The sequence below is a fragment of the Budorcas taxicolor genome, chromosome 7, assembly GCF_023091745.1.
Source record: "Budorcas taxicolor isolate Tak-1 chromosome 7, Takin1.1, whole genome shotgun sequence".
Lineage (NCBI taxonomy): Eukaryota > Metazoa > Chordata > Mammalia > Artiodactyla > Bovidae > Budorcas > Budorcas taxicolor.
The window spans coordinates 42919360-42945145 of NC_068916.1; the positions used below are offsets into that span (position 1 = coordinate 42919360).

Sequence of the window (25786 nt, forward strand, 5' to 3'; positions counted from 1 at the left end):
ATCGCTTCCTCCTGGAACGGGCCCGGCTCGGTCCTATCGCCGGCCTTACGCGCTCGCCGCGCCCGCCACCCGAACGCTCTTCTCCAGACTCTCCGCGGCCCGTCGGCAGGACCTTCCGTCCGCAGCGGGACCGTGAACTCTTGGAGCCGCCTGCCGGGCCTCCCCGAGCAATTTGTCCCCATTCGCGGCCCTCTGGCTGGGGAGCCGGGGAGGGGCGGCATGGATGGCGGCCAGACTGGGTCCCCGGCCGGCGCCCGGATCGGCTCGGCACGAGAATCAGACCCGCGCCGAGATGGAATGAATGGGTCAGGGCTGCAAGAGCTGCGGGCGGACAGGGCGGGAGGGCGCGCGGTGGCCGGGGTGCAGCGGCGGCCGGCAGGAGGCGCAGGCGGGCGGCGGCGGGAGGCGAGGAGCCGGCGGGAGGGGGCGCGAGCGAAACGCGGCGGCGGCGGCGCGCGCGCCCAGCCCACCCCCCGCGCCCGCCACCGCGCGGACAATAAACAGCCGCGCGCGGGGCGATGCCCGCGCCGGTGCCGCCGCCCCCGCGCCGCGCAGCCCCGGCCGCCTGGCCTTAGCCCGCCGGCCCTCCCCCGCGCGCCCCCGCCGCCGGCCTCGCGGACCCACTGATCTCGGCGGGGAGATGGAGTGAGTAGCGCGCTCGCGCCAGGGGCGCCCCGGAGGCTGAGGCCCCGATTCTCGCCCCCACAGCGCTGGCGGGGAGGTGGCGAGGGACTCCCGAGACCCCCGCTCAGCCACGGAGGGACTCGGGCTGGGCCGTGCCCGCCCCAGGCCTCCCCCTCGACCCGGCCCCGGTGGCCCACAGGCTCACGAGGACTCGGGCGGCGGCGGCTGGGGGCGGCCCGGGACGCGTGAGCGTGTGGGGAGGGGACGCACTGTGCCTCCGCCCTCGTGCCCCGGGCGGGCTGCGGTCCTCCTGCTTCTGGGGCGGCGGGACGACCCCTCCTCACTGCACCGCCGGGCCTGGAGCTCGCTTCCCAGCCCCGGCCTGCGCTCGCTGCGCCCTGTGCCCTGGACGCGCACCGGCCGGTCCTCCCTCGCCTGGCTGCCCTCCCCAAGGGCCTCAAGTGCTGTCTGGAGCCCTTGTTAAGGCGGGGGTCCAGCCGCCCGATTTCCCGGCTTCTAGTGGGCTTTGCTCCAGGCTTCCGGGTCTGGCATGTGTGTGAGCCTAGTGGTCCCTGTGCTTTCCAACAGCGGAGCTTGGGTCCCCTCCTTTCCTGGGGAAAGTGCCTCTGAGGTGGGGCCCCTAATGATGTAGCCAAGAGTCTGCTAGCCTGGGGCTCGGTGTAGGAGTGGATGAGTGGGCTGTGTGCCGGGGCTTGGATGAAGGACTGTGGGTTAGCGGCGGTCTCTGCACTAGCGGGTGCCCAGTGTGTTTGCCTGGTCATTTACGGGGCGGGTCCTCTGTTCCTGGTGTCAGGGCATCCCCCACGCCCCTACTCCCACAGGTGGGTGCAGGGAGGCTGTGGGGTGTGTTTACATGGGCAGGGGCTGGGAAGGCGGTGTCTGGTGTCCTGCAGCCCCCCTGTCCTATGCGGGGGGCCAGCGACTGCCCCACTCTGGGCCAGATCCCTACCCTGCCCCAGGGCCCAGACATGGAGGTCCACCAGCCCACCCGGCTGGCTCCTGGGCCCTTCCCACTGGGTATATTTTCCAAGCCTGCAACTTTCCTCCGGGGATTCACCCATGACCCACCACACCCTCAGCTGGGTGGGAGCCACTGCCTCCTTCCCCCACCTCCCGGCAAGGCAACACCCTGTGTCCTCTGCTTTTGAAAACCTAGACAAAGGCCCAGCCTGGCCCTGGAGCCCAGCCAGGGGCTCAGGGGAGCAGGGGACCAGACCTGTCTGTTACGGTCCCCTCACTTGTTTATCTGCTGTGCTCCCAGGGGCCCAAGGGAGCCTCTGGGCCTCCAGACAGCAGGCCCTGGGCAGGGTGTGGCCTTGAGAAGGGGGCTGCCTGGGGGAGGAGGCGAGTAGACAGGAAACGCCCACCCAGAGCAGAGGAATGAGATGAGATATTCAGGATGAACCCCATTGTTTCCTTTCCCGCCACCCCCTTCATTCTGCACGGGTTTATAGAGGCCCAGGGATGGGCAGCCGCTGCCCCAGGGCCACAGAGCACACAGAGGGCTCCTGGGTGCTTGCCGCCCTGACCCTAGGCCTTCTTGGTCACAGTCAGATCTGGTGTCGGAGTCCCCCCATTAGGCGGATCCCTGGTTTTTCTAGGTGCAGGTGTAGGACGGGACTTGGTATTAACTGCTTGAGTAGCCGTGCAAGGAAGCCAGTCCCCAGCACTGGAGTTGACGATGGGTGGGGAGGGGCTACATCTGCTCCCTGCATGAACACCTGCCCGGCCCTCCGTCCTTCTTCATAGGAGCACAGCCCCCGCCAGGGCACAATCGTTTACCTCCCTCCATTTCCATGGATTCTGCCATCACTGGAGATGGTGATGCTGGAAACTTTCTTCTAAAAAGACGTTTAGCATTTGACAGATTTTTAAAGGATTAAACAAATTTTCACTAATTTGAGAAAGTAAGAATTCTTACCAGCCAGTGGAGGCGATAGGTGGTGCTCTAAAGGTGGAACAAGGGTGGGGCCTGGAACTGGGGGACAGGGAGCTGGGGGCATCCTGCCATGGGGAGGGTCTGCTGGTGGCCGCAGGGGAGGGGCTGCTCTTCTGGCCCCTTAGCTGGAAGCAGCCGTCTCAGATGTCCACATCTTCTCTGGTGAGCATGAGGATCGGGCCCCACAGGAGGCAGGAAAGCAGAGTTGGGTCAGGACTCATCAGGTCCCTTCTCATCCTGAGGCCTGAACAGTTTCAGAGAGATCATCAGCTCACCTGGGTGCTAACTGCATCCTTAATGCTCCTTCTGCAAGTGCTGGTCTCCCTCTCTAATGAGAAGCAGAACCGGTATCTAGTGATAATAGAACTTAATAACAAGTTTTTATTTTCACGGTATCTTTTTTTTAAGTGTTTTTACTCTGATGGTTTTGGCACTGGCTTCTGGTTTACTCAGCCTTGGTAACATTTCCTTTGAAAACAAAGGGGTTGGATTTAAACAGTGAGTGGATTTGAAGGGAAGAACATGACGATAATCCTAGAGGTGGTGGCAGGAAGACAGGAAAGAGGCCTAAGAGGTGCAGATGTGACATTTACTTGACGATTATTGAGTGCTTGCTGTGTACTGGGCCCCTTTTTGAATGCTTTGTTCCCATGGACACACTTGGTCCTGTGAGGTGGGGAAACTGAGGCACAGAGAGGTGACTGAACACGCTCGAGGCCACACAACCAGAAGAGGGTGATGCTGGCATTTGCTCTTGGGCATTCTGGTGCTGGGGAGGGGAGCTGAGGAAGGGCCTTTGCACCTTCTTGTCCAGGGACTGTGGACTGGTGGTTCTAGGTATCCAGACATCAGTTTTTCAGCCTGGTTGGCCGATTGGATGGCACAGAGGTGGACTTTGTTGTGGTCTGGCCTCCCAGGGGCCATCTACCCTTGACCCACTGCCAGGGAACCCTCTGTGGCTGCTGACTTGGGAGTGGAGCATGGAGAGCGTTTCCTCACCCACCATGGGGTCTTGGTCAGGCTGCCCCCTTCTCTGAACCTCACTTTTCCCATCTGGTGAATGGAGCATCCTGGGCGGTCCCAGCCCCATCTTCAAAGGGTTCAGGTTTTGATGCAGGAAAACGAATTGACTTTCTTAAAAAAAAAATCCCGTCACCTTTCCCCCAGTCTGAGACCCTACTGCCTCCATCCTTTCTCTACCTAGGAAGCCTGGCATCTGCTTTTTTGGGGGTTGTTTGTTGGTTTGTTTTTGGCCACACCATGTGGCCTGCAAGATCATAGTTTCCCTACCAAGCATAGGACCTGGGTCCTAGCAGTGAAAGCACCAAGTTCTAACCACCAAACCGCCAGGGAAGTCTCTCATCTGGTCATTTAGGAAACACTTCCTACTGACCACCGTAGCCCTGTGCAGGATCAGAGGGCTCTGGGGGAGCCTGTGGAGGGTCTTCTTTGAGGTGTGGGAAAGGTATCCTGCTCCGTTGTGTTATGGACCTTTTTTGTAAAAGATACTTAAAAGTTTTCCTAGGTAGGCAGAAGGGTGCAGCAGGTGAAAAGACTGGTTCATGCAAAGGACCAGAGGTGGGAAAGCGTAGGGAGAAGAGAGCGTTCTTCAGTTTGTGCTCTTGGGGCCAGGTCCTCCTGGGCCTACACTGCTCATCTGGGGAGCCATGGGGAGCCATCGGGAGCCATGGGTGGCGTCTAAGCAGAAGAGGAGAGAGGTGCTGACCCAGGCACCAGAAAGAGGCTCTGCTGGCTAAGGGGCCAGAGCAGGGAGCAGGGAGAAGCAGCTCAGGACTCAGCCTGGACAGGCGGCCATTGGGGACAGCCGGCGGAGAAATGCCAGAGCTGGGGGAGGAGTGGCAGGACCCCATGTCTGGATGGGCGTGGACCCGACTTCAGAACTTTGTGATAGTCAGAGCTGCCTACAGAGATGGGGGCTTTGTCAGGGTGAGACAGCCCAGTCCCTGGGCGTGCTGGGAGGCTAGGGGGCATCAAGACCATGCTTCATAGGGTTTCTGTGGAGCACGAGGTGGCTGAGCAGAGGTTGTGGTGTTGAGGAGTGGAGATCTGGGCTGCTGTTTCTGTCTCCTGCCTGTGGGTTTCAACTAGGAACTCAGGGCAAGTCAGAACCATCCCTGGGACAGCCTGGATGGGGCCAGGTATTGGGAGGAGAAGCCTGACCCAGACCCCGAGGTGGGAAGACAGGTAAAAACAAGAGTGAGTGCAGGCCTGGGAGCCCAGCCTGGGTGAGTGGGGGCACGGGTGGGGGGCCAGCAAGGCTTGGCAGGGGCTTCTAGTAACAGCTGTCAGGGAGTGGGCAGGCGATGACCAGGTCAGGTTGTGTTCAGATCCTGCTAATCCTGAAGAGCCTCAGAGCAGGGCTGGAAGGACCTTATGATGTCCCTGGGGTGGCTGCCTCACCCCCTAGTATGGCCCTTGGTGAGACAGTCAGCATCTCTGCTGTATCTGTGTGTATATTTATTCTTACCAGGTTGTTTGAGATCATTCACACACCACACAATGCACCTGTTTAAAGTGGCTCAGTGGTTTTCAGTACATGCATAGAGTCCAGTGGTTTTTAGTACATGCACAGTACAGCCATAGCTTCTAATTGCAGAACATTCCATCAACCCCCCCCAAAACCCCATTCCCACCAGGACTCACTCCCCACCCCATCCCCCAAACCTGCTGCTGCTGCTAAGTCGCTTCAGTTGTGTCCGACTCTGTGCAACCCCATAGACGGCAGCCCACCAGGCTCCCCCATCCCTGGGATTCTCCAGGCAAGAACACTGGAGTGGGTCGCCATTTCCTTCTCCAATGCATGAAAGTGAAAAGTGAAAGTGATGTCGTTCAGTCGTGTCCGACTCTTAGCTACCCCATGGACTACAGCCTACCAGGCTCCTCCATCCATGGGATTTTCCAGGCAAGAGTACTGGAGTGGGTTGCCATTGCCTTCTCCGCCCCCAAACCTGGACAACCACTAATCCCCTGTCTGTGGATTGGCCTGTTCTGGACGTTTCCCATCAGTGGAATCACACCCTGTGTGTCCTGTGTCTGCTTCTCTCACTGAGCAACGTGTTCTCGGGGTCTGTCCACCTGGCAGTGAGCATCAGGGCTCCACCCCTTTTCAAGGCTGAGTGACCCGCCCGTGTATGGAAGGACCACCTTGTATTTATCCATCATCCGCTGGTGGGCACTTAGGTTGTTCCTGTATTAATTTGTAAGTCACTTCTCAGGCAGCTGGGGCTTGTTCTTTGTCCTCTCTTGAATGTGGGGAGCCCAGGTACTATTTTAGATGAATTTAAGATGTGACAGTGAATTTCTTTAAAAAAATAAAAATAAAAAGTGATCACAGGACAGATGGTCCGGGGTGGAGTCGGGGGCATGGCAGGAGTGTGACAAAGGTGGGGAGCCCTTAGGTGGGGCCCTCTTTTGGAAATGGAAGGACCCTAGCACACATGTTCACCCAGTGGACATTTATTGAGTGCCTGCTGTATACTGGGGACATGGCAGGGACAAAAAGAGACAGTTATTGTCCTTGTGGAGAAATCAACAAAATAAGTAAAATCATTAGGTTTTCTGGATGATAAGGGCTAGGGGGTGGGGGTTGGAGGTGCTGGGGTTAATTAGGGTCAGAGAAGGCCAGAGTAAGGATGTGACATCTGAAGACAGGCCCCAGGAGTCGTGAGCCCCTTGGAGACCTGGCAGGGGTGGCCCAGATCTGGACACAGTCCATGCAAAGGCCCTGAGGTGGGATCGCACCTGGAATGTTTGAGGCACTGGAAGTTGAGGGGTGGGGAGGGATGCAGGTCTGTGAGGCTGGTCCCTGCAGAGGCATTTGCTGGAAACCAGAGGAGGCGTGGCCCTGAGGGTGGGCAGGCTTTCATGCCCTGCTGCCCTGTTCTGTTGTGAGGGCCCTGGCCAGGGTCCAGCTCCCCTGCCCCCTATCCTAGGTTAATAGGCAACAGTTTTTCTTTCCTGGGTCTGTGGCCTGCTGCAACTGCCGTCTCCACCTTGGTGGTGATGTCTCTCTGCCTGGAAACTTTTGGAAAGCCCATGCCTCAAGGGCTGTCCACCTCACCAGTGACATCAGTGGTTCTAGGGGTCACCTGTGCTGAGGGCTGAGGGGCTTCGAGAAGAATTCCTTCCTGATGAGGGGAAGAGACCCAGGAAGGCTCCCTGAAAGAGGCAGCTATGTCTGAGTTGAGATTGGAGGTGAAGGAGAGAAAGGGGAAAAGTGAGGGGCAAACACAGGGGCTTGAGTGGCTGCTGAGAGGCTGAGGTTCATTCAGGGTGATGGAACTGTGGGTGGATCTGTAGCGAGGAAGGTGTTGGTGCTTAGGAGGGGCCAGGGATGGGGCTGGGAACCAGACTCCCCAACTCCATCTTCCACTCAATGTGGGGAGAGGCCACCAGGCTCCCCTCACCTCCCCACCCCTGGCCCCGCGTGACTCTGCCTCCCCCCATCACCACCCGTGGCCAAGGTCGTTGTCAGCTGTTTTCTTTCAGTTAGCACAGGAATGTTCCAGCGCTGGGCTCCACGCCTGCCTGGACAGGGACCCCCTCATTCTGGCTGTAGCTGCCGGGCGTGGGCTCTGGAAGGACAAGTGTGACCCCCAGCCCCCACACCCACCTCCCACACTGGACCCTCCTGCCCCCTGGGTGACCTTGGGCCGGTTGCGTAACTTCTCTGGACCTTTGAAAAATAAGTGCCTGCAAAGCTGAGGCCTCTGCCGGGCTTGCTGGGTTCGGGTCTCATTAGCTCATCTCCTGGACCACGATTATCTCACGCGCTCGCAGCCGACGCCCTCCCCGAGTCCTGAGCCGCCCACAAGGCCGCTGGAGCCCAGAAGCTGCTCCAAGCTCCGTAAATATAGTCGCGCGGGGACCAGACGCCTGCGCGCGTTGACGGTGGGCGTCCTGGCCTAGGGCTTGTCCCTCCTCAGCAGCTGCAAGCTGTCGCCCGAGGCCCAGCGCAGCCAGTGGAGGCTCAGAGACACAAGTGAGTTGCCCCGGGTCACACAGCCAGAGGGGGGCAGCTGCCCTAAAGCCTCAGCCCAAACTCAGCTTCTCCGCCCAGTGTGTAAATCACACATTTTGTGATCTGGCCTCTGCTTTACTCACTGAGCCCGAATGAGCTTCTCAGGTGTCCCACTGACCACCCCCACCGCAGCCAGGCCAGGGAGACCCTGCGCTCCCTGCGCCCCGGAGCCTGCCCGCCTGTCTGGGTGCAGATCTCACTTCACCATTTAGATACTTCATTGATAAAACGGCCATAATTATCCCACGTCCCTCACAAGATCTTCGGGAGATCGGACTCTTGGCTCTCACCAGACTCAGTTTCCTCTCCGTAAAGTGCGGCTGAGTCCCGCCCGCGGAACATGGTTCCTATTCTATTCCTGATTTGTTAGGGAGTTCCAGCCTCTTGTTTTGTTTTTCGGTTTTATGATGCCGAGCCTTATCTTGGCTTGACCTTGGCTGCCATACGCCTAGGGCGGGTTCAGACCCTTCCCGGATAGAAGCCCTTCCCTGGGTGGACGCCCCGATCACCAGACCCTGGAAGCCCTCCTCCTGCCCCGGGGGTGGAACAGACCTAGTTACCCATTCGGGTCCCACCCGGTGCAGGCAACCCCTGAAGCCCTGGGCAGGCAGCCCCTCAGCCCCTTAGGGCCGGGCTGGGGGTGGGAGATGCTCGGCGCCGGCCCCACCCCTGAGCGCCAGCGGGCCTCTGCGTTGCCATGGGAATGGCGCGGTTGCCAGGGCGACCGCCTCCCGTGGGCCCAGCCATCCATCACCCACAGTGGCTGAGCCCAGGGGCTGGGTAGGGTGGGGCGGCTCAGGCGACCCCAGGCCTGGTGAGGGACACCTGAGCGGGGGCACATAGACTGTGCCCCTGGGGCTGAGACAGGAGACGGGTGGGGAGATGGAAATTCTCTGCCTGGGCCGGAGCCTCTCCTCACTGTGCTCGTCTAAACTTCCCCTGTCCTGGCTTGGCCCTGCAGGGACTGGCTGCCCCAGTAAGGACACTGCCCGCCTTGTCTCCAGCTTGTCGAGCTGGCCTCACAGCCATCTCTGTGTCCCTGTATCCAGCCTCAATGGCCACCTACCCGCACCCCCAGGGTGGGGACCCAGTATTAGGCAGATTGGTCCCCCTGCCCTCTGTGGCCCTGTTTGTACTGGGGTCTCAGCTGCTATGCCTCCCTCTTGCAACTCTGCCTCCTGCCTGGGTGGGCTCCTGGAGGCTGAACTAGAGCTGTGCAGAAAAGGGAAGGCCTGTGGTACAGCCTGGGGCTAAGCAGCTGTGGTTCGAATCCCAGCTCTGCCACTTTGTAGCTATGTGACTTTGGACAAGTGACTCACCCTCTCTGGGCCTCAGTTTCCAGCTATGGGCAGAGCATAGCAGGCAGAGGGAACATCAAGTGTAAAGGCCCTGAGCTAAGAATGAACTTGGTTCAGGGCAGGCGCCACAGGAGGTCCTGGTGGCTGGAACAGAGTGAGCACAAGCGGGAGGGAGAGTAGAGGTCAGGCACCAGGGCAGGGGAGAGGGTGGGGGCTGGGCTATGCCAGGGGGTGGGTTTTCAAGGGGTGATGGGAGCCAGGGGACTTGAGAGCAGGAGAATGATGGGTTTGGGTTCTCATTTTGAGAAGCAGCTTCTAGTTGTGGGCTGTCAGGGTTCAGGGAGGTGGCAGGTGATGGTAGAGGCTTGGGCTGGGCTGGAGAGTGTGGGGTTTGCAAGAACTGGGGGGATGGGCCCATGTTGGGGAGCATGGCATGTCACCCTGTCTGTATCACACGAGGTGATGGGGCAGACCCAGAAATCCTACTGGTCTGGCCCTTCAGGAAGGGCATCTGAGCCGGTCAGCTGGACCAAACCTTTCTTGAACTCCACCCAGCTGAATGCAGCCTCCCTGAGGAAGGAGAAGGGGAAGCTGCAGGGGTGCGGCTGGTGTGCTGGGCCCCTGGGAGGCACAGGGGGGCAGGTGCTGCCTCACAGGAAGGGAGAAGCTGGGTGGAGTCACCTGGCCGGGGCATGGGAGCCAGATGACTTCACAGGTCTCAGCATGGCCAGGAAACTAGACCCAAGTAAGGCGGGTGACCGGGTCACTGCTGCCCCGGGATAGGTGTCCGCCGAGCAGCTACAGGGGGTGTGTGTGTGTGTGTTTGTGTGCACGCGCACAGGGGCTTGGGCTGGGGTGGACCTTGCACACTGTTCCCCTTCTAAACCATGGTTTGGGGGGTGACATAGCAGGAGGGCCCAGAGCTGTGTGCAAATGGGGAAATGAAGGCCAGATGGGCAGAGAGGTGGCTCACCCCGAGGAGGCCTCGGGGTGGCTCTGGGCCCTGAGTCAAGGCTGAGGTGGGCGGGGTCCAAAGCACTGTCTGTAATTTCAGTGCCTGTGAAGATAAGGGGGTCGGGGCAGATGGGGGGGCAGGGGGAGGTGGGGAGTGGAACAGGTCGGGGTGGTCTGGCTCCCACTGCCAGGCCCTCCCATATGAAATGAGGCCTCCTGTCAGTCAGTCCCTCCCAGAGTGGCCTTGTGGTTTATCAGAGGTTTGAGGCAGATGGTCTGGAAGCCCCCACTCAGGCTGAGGACCCTCCACCCCCTGGAAGCTCGAGGTTACCCTGAGGAGGAAGAGATGTTCAGGGCATCATTCGTCTGACCATTTCACTCTGCACCTACTGTGTGCAGCTTCCAGAGATGGGAGACCTGGAAGGGAGGGGGCGGGTTCTGAAAGCTCCTCCCCCCTCCACCCCAGGTAGGGAGGGGGATGCAGGGGATCAAGGGGAGGGGCAAGGATGACCTATCTTCCAGGTCCTGTGCCCTCTCTGAAGTCCCCAGATCCTCAACAGCATGATGTCCTGTCCCTTTAAGAGCATCTGGCAACACTGGCATTTATCTAACTCTTACTGCATACCAGCTTAAGGCTAATACTGCACTGGGTGGGCTCTCAGAAAACATGGATGGGGGACTTCCCTGGCAGCTCAGTGGTTAGGACTCTGCTGTCACTGCTGGGGCCGGCTTCAATCCTTGGCTGGGGAACTAAGATCCTGCAAACCTCATGGTGCAGCAAAAATAAAAAATGAAAGAAACAAGCAAAACATGGGTGAGATGAGGAAAGAATCTGGGGTTGGATTTAAGGTTTGCTACTTTTTTGCTGTGTGTTCTTGGGAGGCTCACAGCTCTCTCTGAGCTGTTGGGGTCCTGGAAGACTCCAGAGGCAGCCAGTGAGGGAGACACCAGAAGTACCAGAACAGCATCAAGGACTTGGCAGCCAAGGGGTAGGGGGTGGAGCTGGAGGGTCCCTCTTCCTCCAAGTGTTTCTCCCAGAGCTGGAGAAGGATGAGGAAGGGGCTGTCTTGGTCAGTCTCTCAGTCTGGAAGAGACCCTCTAGTCCAGGCTTCTATTCCCAGGGAACTCCTATGCATCCTTCAGAGCCCAGCTTCAATGCTCTCCCCTTCCCAAGCCCTCCCTAGGTGTCTGGACCAGGCCTCACCTGTCCTGTCCCTTGTCCCTGCCCTGAGGAGTGGCAGGAGGGTTTGTGGGAGAATTAATGCAGGGATAATCTTGCATGGGGACAAGGAGGGTGTGGAACGATCTCATCTCGGGCTCATCCAGCAGGAAGACATAGGGTGGGAATTTGAACTAGATCTGCTGAAAGCAATGTTGGGGGTCAACCCCCGACTTGATCTTTTCTGTCCTCCCAGGGTCCTGGCGGCAGAGACCCCATCCCAGCAGGAGCGGCTGCAGGCCATTGCAGTGAGTTGTTCCAGGTCCCAAGGATGGGGTGGGCATGGGGGGGAGATTGGGGGGGACGCAGGGTCTCAGGCGCTCCCCACACCCAGCTTGGGGCTCACGGTCTCAGATCGCGGTCTCAGATCGCAGGTGCAGTGTGGGACACTTCAGTGCCTGCTAGCATCTCCCCACAAAATTAAAACGTTGAGCGCCGCTTAGTCTTCAGCATGTGGACTCCGGCTGAGAAGCTTCTCAGAGCCCCTAGGCAGCCCCCCTGCAGTGGAGGGGGTGGCGGGCAAGGAACTTGCCCTTGTGGCAAGGCTGGGGGAAGTTTGGGGGAAGCTGGTAGTCCTTCCTGGTGAAGGGACAAGGTGGGGGAGGGTGGGGGAACAAGCTGGGTGCAGGTGGAGGTGCAGTGAGCCAAGTGGGTGCTGTTCACAGAACAAGTGGGACCTGCGTGGGTGAAGTCTGGGTAGCTGTGGGGTCTCCGCGGCCCCAGCCTGCCCTTACCATGTGCGGGGTCTGCAGGAGAAGCGGCGGAGGCAGGCAGAGATCGAGAACAGGCGCCGGCAGCTGGAGGATGACCGGAGGCAGCTGCAGCACCTGAAGGTCCGCGCGGAGCCTCGGCTGGGGGTGGGGGGGCGGAAGGGGGGCAGCATCCAGGGACCCCTGCCTCAGCCGGATCTGGGACTTAGGGGCGGGGAGCAGGAGGGCTGAGACGACCCCCACCCTGATTCCAGTGCCAACTCAGACCCTCACCTGACCCCGACCCCAGCCCTGACCCTGACTTTGACCTTGGTGCCCACTGCCCCAGTCCAAGGCGCTGCGGGAACGCTGGCTGCTGGAGGGGACACCGTCTTCGACCTCAGAGGGGGATGAGGACATGAGGAGACAGATGCAGGAGGACGAGCAGAAGGCGCGGCACCTGGAGGAGTCCATCTCCAGGTGGGGGGCCATGAGCCTCAGAGCTGGGGAGTGACTGGGGGTGGGTGCTGCCCGCCTGACCCCTCCTCCTCCCAACCCCGCAGCCACACAGGGGTGAGGGGTGAGCGGTCTGGGCCATGGAGGTCTCTGAAGACAGGTCTTTGAGGACGGAGATGCAGTCTCCCCCGGGGCTTCCTGGCGCCAGCCCAGCTGGTCTTCCCAGCGCTCCTGGAGCCACAGAGGCAGGAGGCACTGCAGCTGGCCTGCAGGAAGCTGGGGGAGGGGGCAGGCCGGGGAAAGTGACCATCCCCCTGGCCTGGGACAAAAGCACCGAAGAGTTTCCGAGCAGGCGGGCAGCCGGGCAGGAGGCCCGGGCTCAGTTCCTGGGGCAGCGGGGTCAGGCAGAGGGAAGTGACAGCCAAAATTCCAATGTCCACTGGCCAGGGGAGGCCTGAAAGGCATGTGCTGGCTGTGGCACCCTGGCCTGCCGCCCCATGGGGACCTCAGGATCCTGTCTGGGTGCATTTGGTTTGGAAGAAAGTGGGGGCAGCTTGGCTGGGGTCTCCTCCCCAGGCCTCAGTTCCTCAACCTGGGAGCATGTGCCCAGAGGAGGCAGGGCTGAGACATGGCCTGGAGGGCCACTCAGGACTAAGCGGGTTGAGGGGCACTTGCAGGTGGGAAGGATGGTCAATGGGAATTACCAGTCCCTGGGGGTTGGATGAGGTGGGCTCTGCTCAATCCATCCTGCTGGGTGCAGCCCTGGGTAGGGGGTGGCAAGGAGGGCATCCCTTGAGCCCCACTGTGTGGCTGGCTTTCGGGGGGCCTTGGCTTTCTTCCCCTCAGGGCTACACGCTCCTCAGGTGGTTCCATCACCTGCATTTTGCCCGATCAGTGGCTTCACCTGGACACCTCCTCCGGGAAGCCCTCCAGGCTGACCCCAGCTGTGTCCAGTCTGCTGAGCTGGGCTCAGTTTGTTAGGGGGCTGCTGAGAAGGCAATGGCACCCCACTCCAGTACTCTTGCCTGGAAAATCCCATGGACGGAGGAGCCTGGTAGGCTGCAGTCCATGGGGTTGCTGAGAGTTGGACACGACTCAGTGCCTTCACTTTCACTTTTCACTTTCATGCATTGGAGAAGGAAATGGCAACCCACTCCAGTGTTCTTGCCTGGAGAATCCCAGGGACTGGGGAGCATTGTGGGCTGCCGTCTATGGGGTCGCACAGAGTCGGACATGACTGAAGCGACTTAGCAGCAGCAGCAGCAGCAGCAGACTACCCACCTCCCTAGTCTGTACTGAGTCTTCAAGGAAAACATCTATCTCCCGGGTCCTGAGTGCCTGCACCCCAAAGGCGTAGGCAGTTGATGCCTGGGGCAGGATTGAATATGCCAGCTTTGTTTTTACTGCATTTATGAGCACCATTATCTCCTAAAACTTGGAAAGTGACATGGTTTTTCCAGTTTCCCTGGAGAGATAAAGTTTCTTGTAAACATAAATGTATTTGAGTGGAAAAAGAAGAGTGTGTTGGAAGCGAACAGAGGAGTAAACAGTGACTCGGGCAGCACAAGGGTCTGGGACCGGCCGGCCTGGGTTTGGGTCTCGGCTCTGCAGCTTACTTACCTCCATTTCCCCGCCGGGAGCGCGAAGGAGACCACCTCGCAGGGTCGTTAGGAGACACGCGAGTCAAGAAAGCCCTCCTGGACGCGCCTGGCGGTGCCGGGCTCCAGAAGTGTCCGGCAGGGTGGTCACCTCGTGCACACTCCCCAGGCTGGAGCAGGAGATCGAGGAGCTGGAGAACACGGATGCGCTGCCCACTGCCGCCGCCAGGGGGAGCGTGGCTGCCCCGAGCCCCGCCCCCGGCCCCGCCCCGAGCCCCGCCCCGAGCCCCGCCCCAGAAGACCAGAGGACCGAGGCGGTGCCGAACTCTCAGCAGGTAAGAGGTTCCGGGGCACCACCCTGCTGGCCCAGGTCCCGAAGCACCCACCGCCTCCGGGGCTGTGGCTGTGGGCGCCCTACATCCCAAATGCGTGCACATCCACATCCCAGCCCGGCCACATCCCAGCTGCGTCGTCTGCACGCCTTGCTTGGCCTCCCGGGGCCTCAGTTTCCCCGCCAGACAGGGGCTTCACGGGTATTTAAAGAATCAGTGAAAAAGGAGCGCTTCATGGGTAGAGGGTCTTCCCCGAAGACCACCTGCTTGTCATCCTTCCTAGGTTCACCAACACAATGGGCATCACCTGTCTATCTGCATGCAGCCCTTTCAGGTGGAGCTGCATCCCCATTTGATGAAAAAGGCTTCGGCCCAAAGAGGTTGAGAGACTGGCTCAAGGCCACACAGTGGAGTAGTCTTTACTAGGCTTAGCTGTTAATTCTAGGCTGTGACGTGTATGCCAGGCTCAGGTGAAACCAGACCCTGAGCTCGTGGTTACCGCAGCATGTTAAGGCAAATTCGGAAGTCTCCCGACCACGCTTGTTGTCTTTAGGACTCAAGGGCCCTGTGGGGCAAGCCTTCTCTCCCCCGACCTATCCTTGTTTCCCCCACCCCGGTGAGCTGCAGCCCAGGGAACATCCCTGCTGTGTGCCCTGCTGCTCCTATGATAGTTTCAGTCTGGAGCCGACACACCCACCCTCACTGCTTGCCAAGGCTTGGTTGGGGCAGAACCGGAGGATGTAGTCCCAGACCTTGGCCTTCTTGAGCTGTTTTTAAGTGGGCAGATGTGCATGTATCAATCAGCTGCAAACACAGGAAGGTGTAAGGACCTATCCTGGGGAAGCTTAGGGCACTGTGGAGTCCCCAGTGAGGTGTTTGTTTCATGGGAGAGCTGGGCAGGCTTCCTAGAGGAGGTGGGTTTTAAAGACTGAATAAGAGTTCTCAAGGCACAGACTCAAGTTGAGAGGGGGCTTTCAGTGAGGTTGACTGAGCACAGACTGAGTGCTGGTATGGCCTCTCCCCTCACTATACCTGCCTCCTGGCCCATCTCCTGGCCGGGTAAATGACATGGTAACCTGAGGGACAACCCGGGATGGGGGCGCGGAGTCACCTTTAGGTCGGGTGGTCATGGGGGCTGAGCAAGCAGCCAGCCAAGCGGAAATCCGGGAAGGGCCTTCCAAGTGGAGGGACGCGGCTCACGGAAGAGCCAGGAGGCCGGCCAGGGGTGGGAAGAGGCGGAAGAGGCCCCGGGGGTCATCAGGAAGGGTTGGACTTTGTTCTGGGAGCATTGCGAGCCCCTGGAAGCTGAGCAGGCAGGAGCGTTTCTGGCTGTCACAGGCTAGGGCGGGGTGGGGGATGGGTCCAGAAGGAGACGGCCCCTCCAATGGGGTCAGCGCTGAACCACGCCCCGCTCAGGCTTGGGCCTCGGCCGGTGGGACCTTGGGCGGCGGAAGGGGGCGCCAACACCCTGACCCCTCCCCTTTCTTTCTTGCAGACCCCGGTGGGCACGCCCAAAGGTACGTCTTAGGGAAGGGGCGGGCAGGGCCCCGGCGCCCTCTGGTGGCCAGACAGGAGATGGCAGACAGGGGAAGGGTGCCTTTAAGTCGTGTGCGGCTCTTACGGCCTCATGGACTGGAGCCTGCCAGGCTCCTCTGACCATGGGATTTAACAGGCAAGAATACCAAGGCATATTCCCGAATCAGAGATCGAATCCACGTCTCCTGCATTGGCAGACGGGTTCTTTCCAGGGAAGCCCCTTTAAGGTGTTATTGTTGCTAAAAAGTGATAATAAAAAAGCTTAATGGCTCGCACTGTCACTGCACTCAGCAAACCCAGACTCTGAGCTGGGCCCAGGGCCCCTCAACATCATTTCATCGAATTTTCACAAGCTCCCTGGGTGGACTGATGCAGCACCTGCATTACAGATGAGGAAGCAGGCTTCACAGGGGCATATCTGCCTGAGGTCTTAGCCCCATCGTGGGTTCATACTGTCCACCTGGAGTGCCTGGCCTTGGCGGGCCCGGCCCTGGTTCCATGCCCACTTGCTCTGGGCTCCAGGGCAAGTGGGGGCCTCAGTTTTCCCATCTGTGAAATGGGGTCAGTGAGGATGAGAAATCAAGATCCTGGCTGTCCTGGAGATTGTGCACCACTTAAAAGGACAAAGAGGAGTTTCCTAGTGGCCCAGTGGTTAGAACTTGGTGCTTCTGTTGCTGGAGCCTGGGTTCAGTCCGTGATGAGGGAACTAAGATCCTCCAAACCGCGTGGCATGGCCATAAAAAAAAAAAAAAGACAAGGATCCTCCACACACAGAGATGTGGAAGACTGACATCCAGGAAACAAAAAAGCCCAGAGTTTGAATTCTGGGAGAGATTTTAGCCCACGTACAAATTTATTATAGGTATGTGATGTACACATTTACAAATACTTCACGTGTACACATGACACTTCAATATGTACAGTTAGCTATAATGGTTTATTAGCTATATTAAAATTTCCTTATACAAAGGAATATATATTAAAATATATATTCAGCATGTCTATTTCTGTGTGTAGAGCCTGGAAAGAGCGCCACCAGCCAGGACTGGAGGTATGGTCAGAAGTGTCTCTGGCCTGATTTTTCAGGAGTTAATTATTTATGAGGAGAGTCTGTCTCCTCATCTTACTGTGGAATTAAAAATTAATAATTAAAAAAAAATCCATGCAGGCTGCTCAGGGATTTTGTGAAAATCATTTGGACCAAGAGATGGGTCATGGACTATGGGACTGAAGCGTGTTTTCTTTTTGCGGGGAGTGATTCCATGTGTGTCTGGGTGTTCAGGGCATGCACATGTGTGTGGATGGGTCCAGGTGCAGCATGTGTTAGGGAGAGGGTCCAGGTATCTGTGTGAGTGTGTCTGAAGGTGTCCAGGTGCCTGGAGGGTGTCCATGTGTCTGGGTGAAGTCCCACATCTTGGCGGGGGGGGGGGCTATGTGATCTCCCCTCTGAATCCATCTCTCTTCACTCTTTTTCCCCCCACCACCACCATCGTGAGCAGAGAAGCAAATCTCCAACACCCCTCTGAGGACAGTCGACGGCTCCACCATGATGAAGGCAGGTGGGTTGGCCCCAGGTTGGGGTCCACGTCCAGCTGCTGTCCTGAGCTGAGTGTTGGCCCTGTGGGGGCCGGGTTGGGGGGCCAGGCCTGGTGCAGATGCAACCATCAGCATCACCAGGTGGGGTCTGTGGTTTTAGTGGGGAGTGGCTGGACCAAGGCCGCAGATCTGAGCCTGGGTGGGGCCGGGTGCCCCCTCTGCTTTGGCACGCCCATCACAAGCTGGCCCAGCTTCCCCGAGAAGACGGGCCCCCTCGCATGGCGGCTCTAACCTGATGCCCCTTCCTGGCTTCTATCTCCCTAACATCGCCACTTGCTCTAGGTCCTGGCAGGGGTGGGCACAGGCTCACATGCTCGCTTCAAACTTTCACTCCTTCACTGTCTTTGGGCTGCCTCGGGAGAGGAAGTGAGCACCCCATTCCTGGAGGTAACCAAGCAGGACAGACTTGGGATTAGTGCTCAATAAGGTTGGGTTCAAATCCCTGCTTGATCACTTGACAGCTGGAACCTGGTGGTGGTGGGGATTGTAGTGACCTTGTGCCCAGAGTCAGGCACAAATCTAATCCTGAAAGTGACTGAAGTCATGACAAATAGCAGAACCTTGTAGCTGCTGATATCACAGTAAGTTGGGAGACACAAAACCAGAGAGGGGAGTGAAGACCAGGATGTAATGACAGTCAGGAGAAGGAGAGGGTGGCAGGGGAAGCCTAGAGAAGGAGGGGGCACCCTCAGGGTCTCAGTGTCAGAGAAGTGGGCAGAAAATTACAAAGCTACATGCCCCCAGCTGGTGACCTTGAGCAATGCACAACCTGCCCAACTATGTCTGATGGTGGGGTGTTAGGCTGTGTAGGGACGTGGTGATACCGAGCATTCTTCATTCATTCATTCAGTCTCCAAGTGCTTGCTGAGCACCTGCTATGAGCCTGGCAAGAGGATTGCAGCCCAGATAGCAGGTGCTCTGATGCGGGTCAAGGCGGAACGCAGGGAGCTGGAGTGGGGCACAATTTGAATCACAGGGCTCAGGGGAGGTCTAACTTAGGAGGTGACATCTGAGCAAGGATAAAGGAAGTGAGGTAGCCAGGCATGCAGAGGGGCACTGCCAGTGCAAAGGTCAAGTCTGGACCACGTCTGGGCTGTGGGCACCGGTGGATGGCAGGGACCGCGTGCTGGTCGGAGTGGAATGAGCGAGGGGGAGGGGCAGGAGGTGAGGGCGAGGAAGAGACGGGCGGCCCATGCCGGGTGTGGGGCTGCAGAGAGCTGGGGGTGGGTAAAGCAGAGGCGTGCCTGCTCGCAGCTCACAGGCGCCCACTGGCGGTCTTAGGGAGAACAGGTTGTGGGCGGGGCGGATTGCGGGGGTCCCGGAGGGTTGATGTTGGGGGTATAGTGGGTAGGGGGAAGGTGAGAGGAAACGGTGGAGGATAGGGGTATTGTCGGGGGGGGGGGGAATGATGAGTGGGATGGTGAGAGATGAAGGAAAGGGATGAAGGGGGACATGGTGGGACAAGGTAGGGGATGCTGTGGGGGACTCAGGAGATGAGGGTCGGGCTGAGGGATGGTGTGGGGATGCAGTGAAGGGGGTTGAGGGATAGTGGGGGTGGATGCAACTTCTTCCAAGCAGGGGCTGTGGAGGACGAGCAGTGGGTGGATTCTGGGAGTCTTGAAAGCAGCTCCCTGGAATTTGCAGACGGAAAGGTTGGGGTGTGGGGGAGGTAGTGGTGTCGGTAAGAGAGGGAGGAGGGAGAACAAAGGTGTCCGTGAGAGAAATGGGAAGACCCAGGAGGGGCAGGTCGGGGAGGGGTCTTAGGCGTGGTCATGTGGGGCCCTCCCTGACGGGAGGAGGGGTGGGGGCCTGGTGGCCTCACTGCCAGGAGGCCGTCTCTGTGTGGTGTTTGTGGCGACCTGTCTGCAGAACAGGGGCAGATGCTGGCCGTTGGATGTAATCTTCAAGGGTTGTAGCTCCATACACTTCCGGGGGACCATCCCCTCTCCACGGTGAAGGGATGAGAATGTTGACACGTCAGTAGTGGCCTTACAAGAGCAGTGCAGAGGACGAGTGCCCAGGATGCTGAGGGGCACAGGCTTGCTCACTTGCGCTTGAATCCTTTCTGGATTGGGCTAGGCACGCCCCCACCTCCCTTGAACTGATCCAGGCTTTGCAGTCAGGGTGGGGCGGCCGGAGTGGCCCAGGAATTCAGACCCCACGCCCGTGGGCGCTAGGGAGCCAAGGAGGGATACTGAGCTGGGAGGAGGGCCGCGTCGAGGGCACACGAGGGCACCCGCTGCTTGGCTCTGCGCTGCCGGCTCCCCTCCCCGGCTTGGCTGCAGCCCGGCGGGGGGCACGTGGGCAGGTGGGCGGCAGCTTGACCCGTGCCTCTCGTGCCAGCCATGTACTCGGTGGAGATCACGGTGGAGAAGGACAAGGTGACGGGGGAGACCCGGGTGCTGTCCAGCACCACCGTGCTCCCCCGGGAGCTCCTCCCTCAGGGCATCAAGGTCTACGAGGACGAGACCAAAGGTACGCGCCCCTCCCCTGCCCCGCCAGCGCCCCGTGGCCGGTCCTCCCTCCATCCCGGAACCTGTCTGGAGGCGTGGCCAGCGCCAGGATGGGCTGGGGAGCCGAACTCTGGGCGAGGTCCGCTCCATCTTGGGTGCCCCCACGCCAGCGGGCTGAGCCCTCCAACCCCTGCCTCACAGATGTTGTTCAGTCGCTTAGTTGTGTCGGACTCTTTACGAACCCGTGGACTGCAGCATGCCAGGCTTCCCTGTCCTTCACTATCTCCTGGAGTTTGCTCAAATTCTGCTCAGATATCCTCGCAGATAATTCATTTAAATAATTACTGTTGTGGTAAAGGCTACAGAGGGCCCCCCGTTAGAGATTCAGAGGGGGCCGAGGGAAGGTCCAGCAGAGTGGGGAGGGACAGAGAAGGGAAGCAGCTGCACAGGGGGCACCGAGTGTGCACACAGCCGGTGCAAAGGCCCTGGGGTGGGATTTGATTCACAGGCTGGGGGTTGTGGAGTAGCCCGTGGAGCTGATGCAGAGTGAGAGGGTGGGGGATGGGGAGCCTTGGCAGGGGCGGGGGTGGGGGGTGGGGGGGGTGTTGGAAGGGCCATGGGGCTGAGACCTGGTTTGGTTTCTAGGGTTCTCTCTGGCAGCTGGAAATAGGAGGGGAGGGCAGCCTTGGGCGAAAGCTCCAAAGTCCCTCCCCCCACCCCCATATAATTCACAAAATGTAAAATTCACTTTCTTTTTTAAAAATCTAAGGAAAACTTTCCTTTAAGCTGTGAGATCCATCAGTATTTAGACAACCGTCTCATAATGGTCTTGGCATTTAAACTTTTGTTCATTTTTGGCATGTCCTGCTTAGGGAGAGGAAGTTTGGGGCAACATTTGCTGTGATACCAGAAAAAGAAAACATACTTTCCTAAAGACAGCATTTCAAGAAACCTTTAAGAGACTTCCCTGGTGGCTCAGTGGTTAGGACTCTGTGCTTTTACTGTGGAGGGCCTGCATTCAATCCCTAGTTGGGGAACTAAGATCCCCAGGTACTGAGGGTGGGGTGAGTCAGGTCAGATATCCCCAGGTTCCCAGGTGCTCCACACAAGCCATGGGCAGCAAGAGAAAAAAAAATTAACGGTACATTTGGAGTCAAGGTAAGCATTTGCTTTCTTCAGGACCTGAGGTTCCCAGAGCTGATCGCTTGAGTTAGGTATAAAATTAGCACAGCTCAGCCCCAGGGTCCATTAGCGAGTCTGGTAAATGCTGCCCTCAGGAGAAGATGGAATTTGGAGACAGAGATGCAGGACACACGTACAATTCCATGCACAACCCAGTGAAAACTCTCCATGTTGTATGCCCTCAGTACCTGGTTCTAGAACAGTCTTTTCCTCAAATAGAAACCCCATCCCTCCCCATCCCCACCATGGCAACCACGAACCCACTCTCTCAGTGGACTGGCCTGTTCTGGACGTTTCCCATCAATGGAATGATATACTATGTGACCTTTTGTGTCTGGCTTCTCTCACTGAGCATCATGTTTTCAAGGTTCATCCATGTTTATATTTTATGGCTGAGTAATAGTTCAGTGTGTGGATGGACCACATTTTGTTTATCTAGGCATCAGTTCATGGACGTTTAGGATGTTTCCACCCTTTGGTTTTATGCTATACAAGGTTTTGTGTGGGAGTATGTTTTTATTTCTCTTGGGTAATACCTAGGCGTGGAATTGCTGGATCATGTGGGAATTCTGTTTAACTATTTGAAGAACTGCTGTGGTGTTTTCCACAGTGGCATTACCATTTTATTTTTCCACCAGCAGTGCATTAGGGTTCCAGTTTTTCCGCATCCTCAACAACCCTTATTATCAACCATTTTAAATTATAATTGCCATCCTAAGTGGGTGTGAAGTGGTATCTCACTGTGGTTTTGATTCCCAGAGCCTCGTGTTCTTAGAGGTTCAGGCCTCTGGGACATCCAGGATGTTATTAAAGGAGCCCTGTCACAACCCAGCTCTGCTGTACTTGGGGATCTTTGACCCAAGTGGAATCCTGGCTCCAGTTCTCACCAGCTATGTGGTTCTGGGCATGTCCCAGCTGCTTTATTTCCTGGACACAGGATGGCCACACAAGGCCAAGGGGCAGAGATGTCTGTGCTCATGGAAGGTCCTTACCTTGGCCACTGAGCCCAGCCTGGCCCAGCCCCTGGGGACTCAAGACCCGCCAGACTGGACTCTGGTTGCTTAGCAATGGGAAGGTGATCTGTTTCCATGGCAGCCAAGGGCTCGGGTTCCTACCTTGGAGCACTGGCCAGTGGGAAATACCTAGCTTGGTTCTGCTCGGCCTGGACATCCTCCACCTTCTGGGCCTCCAGCCCAGAGTCACTGCAAGGCCCTGAATCATGGATGCCCCTCCCCAGGAGTTAGGAAACTGAGAGTGGAAAGCACTTTCCTTCTGGCCGGAACCCAGATACTGCCAACCCTGACCCTTGGCCCCAGAGGAGGAGAGTTTCTAGGGCACTCAGTGTGTCCCTCCCTCCACCCTAAGCAGCTGGGTAGCTGTGTTTCTAGAAGGGCTGTGATCCAGGGCTGGCGTCAGACCACAGTGGGGACTCCTCCCAGGTGCTGACATCCGGTCTTAGAGACTGTAACACAGGTTAGAAAATGACACATCAGAAAGACATGAATGATGAAAGCTGGAGAGATCTGGAAAATATGCTTAACAAGCTTGATTGTCTTTATAAAACTCTGCCCAATGGAGGATGCACAGTCTTGTCAAACACAGGTCGAGCATTTTAGAAAGTGACTATGTCTTGTCACAATGTTATATCTTACCTGCTGTGTTCCTGGACCACAGTTCCCCTCTTTCCCAGGTTTAAACACTCTTCTAAATAAATCTTGGCTTAAAGAGACAGTCAGTCAAAATGGAAATGATAAGACATTTACACTTCAAACAGAATGACCTAATGTAATCCATGAGCTGCAGCCAAAACGTAACTCAGAGGAAAATGTATAGCCTTCGAGGGCATTGATGAGAAAACAAGAAAGATGGGTGAATGGACTAAATTTTTGTTTAAGATCATCCACATGAAATCAGACTCCCTGCAAATCCTCATGAAGGGAAATACACCTAGACTGGGGAGAAAGATCAGCATCAGCCCCAGCCAGCTGTGTGACCTTGGACCAGTTACTTGTTACTTACCTTCTTCGAACTCCATTTTCACCATTTTTGCAATGGAAAAAATAATAGACCTACTTTGAAAAGTGATGGCCTGGGAGCAAGTTGGCTGGGGAATATGGAAATACTTCACACTGCGGGGCAATAAAATCCGAGTTCATTTATTCTTTCTTGTTTTCTAACACATGCTCTTGTGTCTACACATTTTCCTCTGTGTGCCAACTTGGCCGTGCGCCCTGATCCCAATCGGGGCTTTGCTTGTCAGTCAGTTCTAAAGGTGTAATTTAGTTTATGATTCCCCTTTAGCCTAGAGGTGGCTCTCAGCCTTGCCAGGCCCTCCCTCCGGTCTGGGAACCAGCTCACACTCTCTCTCTCCCCCCATACCAGTGGTCCACGCCATGGACGGCACGGCAGAGAATGGGATTCACCCGCTGAGTTCCTCAGAGGTGGACGAACTCATCCACAAGGCGGACGAGGTCACGCTGAACGAGGCGGGGTCAGTGGTTGGGGCAGTAGAAACCCGGGGGCCATCAGAAGAGGCTGTCCGGACCACGCCCTCCAGGCGGGAGATCACTGGCGTTCAGGCCCAGCCTGGGGAGGCCACCTCGGGCCTGCCTGGCATCCAGCCTGGCCAGGAGCCCCCAGTCACCATGATCTTCATGGGCTACCAGAATGTGGAGGATGAGGCTGAGACCCAGAAGGTGCTGGGTTTGCAGGACACCATCACAGCAGAGCTGGTGGTCATCGAGGATGCAGCCGAGCCCAAGGAGCCTGCCCCGCCCAATGGCAGTGCGGCTGAGCCCCCCGCCACTGAGGGCTCCAGGGAAGAGAACCAGGTGGGGCCTGAGGCCCCCGCCACCGAGCCCCAGGACCTCGACATGAAGAAGCAGCGCTGTAAATGCTGCTCCATCATGTGACCTGCCCGGCTCCCCCAGACCCTGGCCCTGCCCTCTGTACCAGACACCCACAGCCTGGCCCTCCCGGCGCCTGCCCACCCTCCACCCACAGTCACAGGCCCAGGACCTGCCGTGTTGTCACGTGTTCCTTCCGAGTTTTCTTTCACTGGAAAGAGAGGGACAGGGGTCCCCCATCCCATCACCACCCCCCACACACCCTAAACCACTGAGCCGTGCACCCACGCCTGGTAGGAGAGACACGGACACACCCGCTTCTCCCCAAACGAGGGCCTCCCATGTCACGGCAGCTCCTGGCCGGTATGACCCAGGGCCTCAACGTGGCCCCATGCCAGCCCACCTCCCTCTGGGCCTCCTGCCTGTGCCTTCCTGCCCCCTCCAATGACGTCCCTGAGGGGACAACCCCCCAGGAGAGGGACCCTGGGAGCCAGGGGTCCTGGGAGCCTGCGCTGTCCCCGCTCAGCCTCTGTGGCAGGGTTCCCAGGCCAAGGCGCCTGGTCAGGATCTTGGGCAACTGAGGTGAGGCTGTGCCTCTCCAGGGAGCCCCGGCTCAAGGTCTTGGGATGAACATGAGCCCCTCTGGACACCCCCAGCCAATGCGCCCCTCCCCTCAGTGCTCTCTTTGGGCACAGCCAGTGGGCGATGGAACATGGGAAGGGGGCACCCTGGGGCCACGCCCCCCACTTAGGCAGGGTGTGACCCCTGTGCTGTCTTCTGGCCAGGCTGGGCCAGGGGTCTTCGAGATGCATCCTGCACAAGGCAGGGCCATGCAAGCCCCATCCTGAGCTCCCACTCCCACTGGGCCCCCCTATCCTCCTGGTGCTAATTTGGGGACCCTAGGGGACTGCCCCTGGCCCCTTTTCCAGCCTGCTTGGACCAGGGTCCCGGGTATCCCCTACCATACCACAGAGATTGGGCCCACCGCCAGCTCTGCTGGGCTTGGCGCATTCTGGGCAGTGGAGGAGGGCACCCTGCTCGCCTGGGACAGGGAGCTTCCCCTGGATTGCAGCTGGAGACCTCCATTTGCTGCCCAGCCTGATGTGCACCTGCCTCCCCCACACTGAAAGGGGTGAGAGGCGGGGGGCTCCCCTCCTGGGGGTAGCTGACACCAAGATGTACAGACACATCTCCTTGGTTTCAGCCACACTTGTCCCCAGAGGCACATTCGTGCACATGCTCACAGGCCCTCTCGTGTGTGGGCTGCGGATGACCAGGCCCCATCTTGGCCCCTCCCCTAGGGGCCTGCAGCCTGGTGCCCACGGCCCAGGCTCCTCCCCACCTCAGAAGGGTGGGTGCAGGGCCCGCTCTGGATGGCAGCCTGGGTCCCCATCTCAGCTCTGCCCCTGGGTGGCTGGGATGAGAGGTCCTCTATGAGGTGACCTGAGTAGTGGCCATGGGACCCCCCTTTCTCCTCGAGTTCACCCGAGTCCTCGAGCCGTGAGCCTCCGCTAAAGTGCCCTTGCTGCCCCCCTCTGCTTTCAATGTGTGATGAGGCCCCATGTTCTTGACTTTCCCAGAGAAGCAAATAAACGGTGTGAACAGCCCCAGGGCTGGAATTCTTGAGTTTCACCTGGGCGGGGAGGGTGCGGCCAGGCCAGAGGTTGGGGCCCTGCCCAGGCAAGGCGGTCCAGCCTTAAAAGGAGCCTGGTAGAGCCCAGGGGAACTGGTGTCTCCTGTCTGCGGCTCTGCACCCATCAGACTCACGCCAGTGCTGTGGGTAGGGGTGTTGGTGGAGTCCCCGCCTGCACCTTTGTGGCACCTGGGCTGGTAAGGCCTGGAGGTAAGGGGGCTGCTTCCCATGGTGCGACTTGGCTTCTGTTTTCTTGGGGCCCTCAGGTTCCACACCTGCCCACCCCACCTTGGTTGTGAGGCTGCTGCTTGCTGGGCTCACAGTCCCCTGGGGACAGACACCCTCAAGCTTGGCAGAGAAGCTGGTTCC

General features: G+C 58.4%; 1 protein-coding gene across 1 annotated transcript; it reads left to right on the forward strand.

Annotated features, from left to right (window-relative positions):
* The first annotated feature begins 617 nt into the window (after nt 1–617).
* PALM (paralemmin) lies at nt 618–25375 on the forward strand. The gene is made up of 9 exons (XM_052643112.1): nt 618–645; nt 11293–11344; nt 11849–11929; nt 12135–12265; nt 14009–14174; nt 15667–15688; nt 17207–17266; nt 19647–19778; nt 23321–25375. The coding sequence occupies exons 1-9, from the start codon at nt 641–643 to the stop codon at nt 23848–23850; spliced, it is 1179 nt and encodes a 392-aa protein (XP_052499072.1). The 5' UTR covers nt 618–640; the 3' UTR covers nt 23851–25375.
* Nucleotides 25376–25786: the final 411 nt, after the last annotated feature.

What these genes read in the sequence shown, in the direction of transcription:
- PALM (XM_052643112.1), top strand. An exon ending in CTGGAGGAGTCCATCTCCAG is followed by an intron (nt 12,266 to 14,008) that starts GTGGGGGGCCAT and finishes CACACTCCCCAG; the next exon opens with GCTGGAGCAGGAGATCGAGG. An exon ending in CCCGGTGGGCACGCCCAAAG is followed by an intron (nt 15,689 to 17,206) that starts GTACGTCTTAGG and finishes CATCGTGAGCAG; the next exon opens with AGAAGCAAATCTCCAACACC.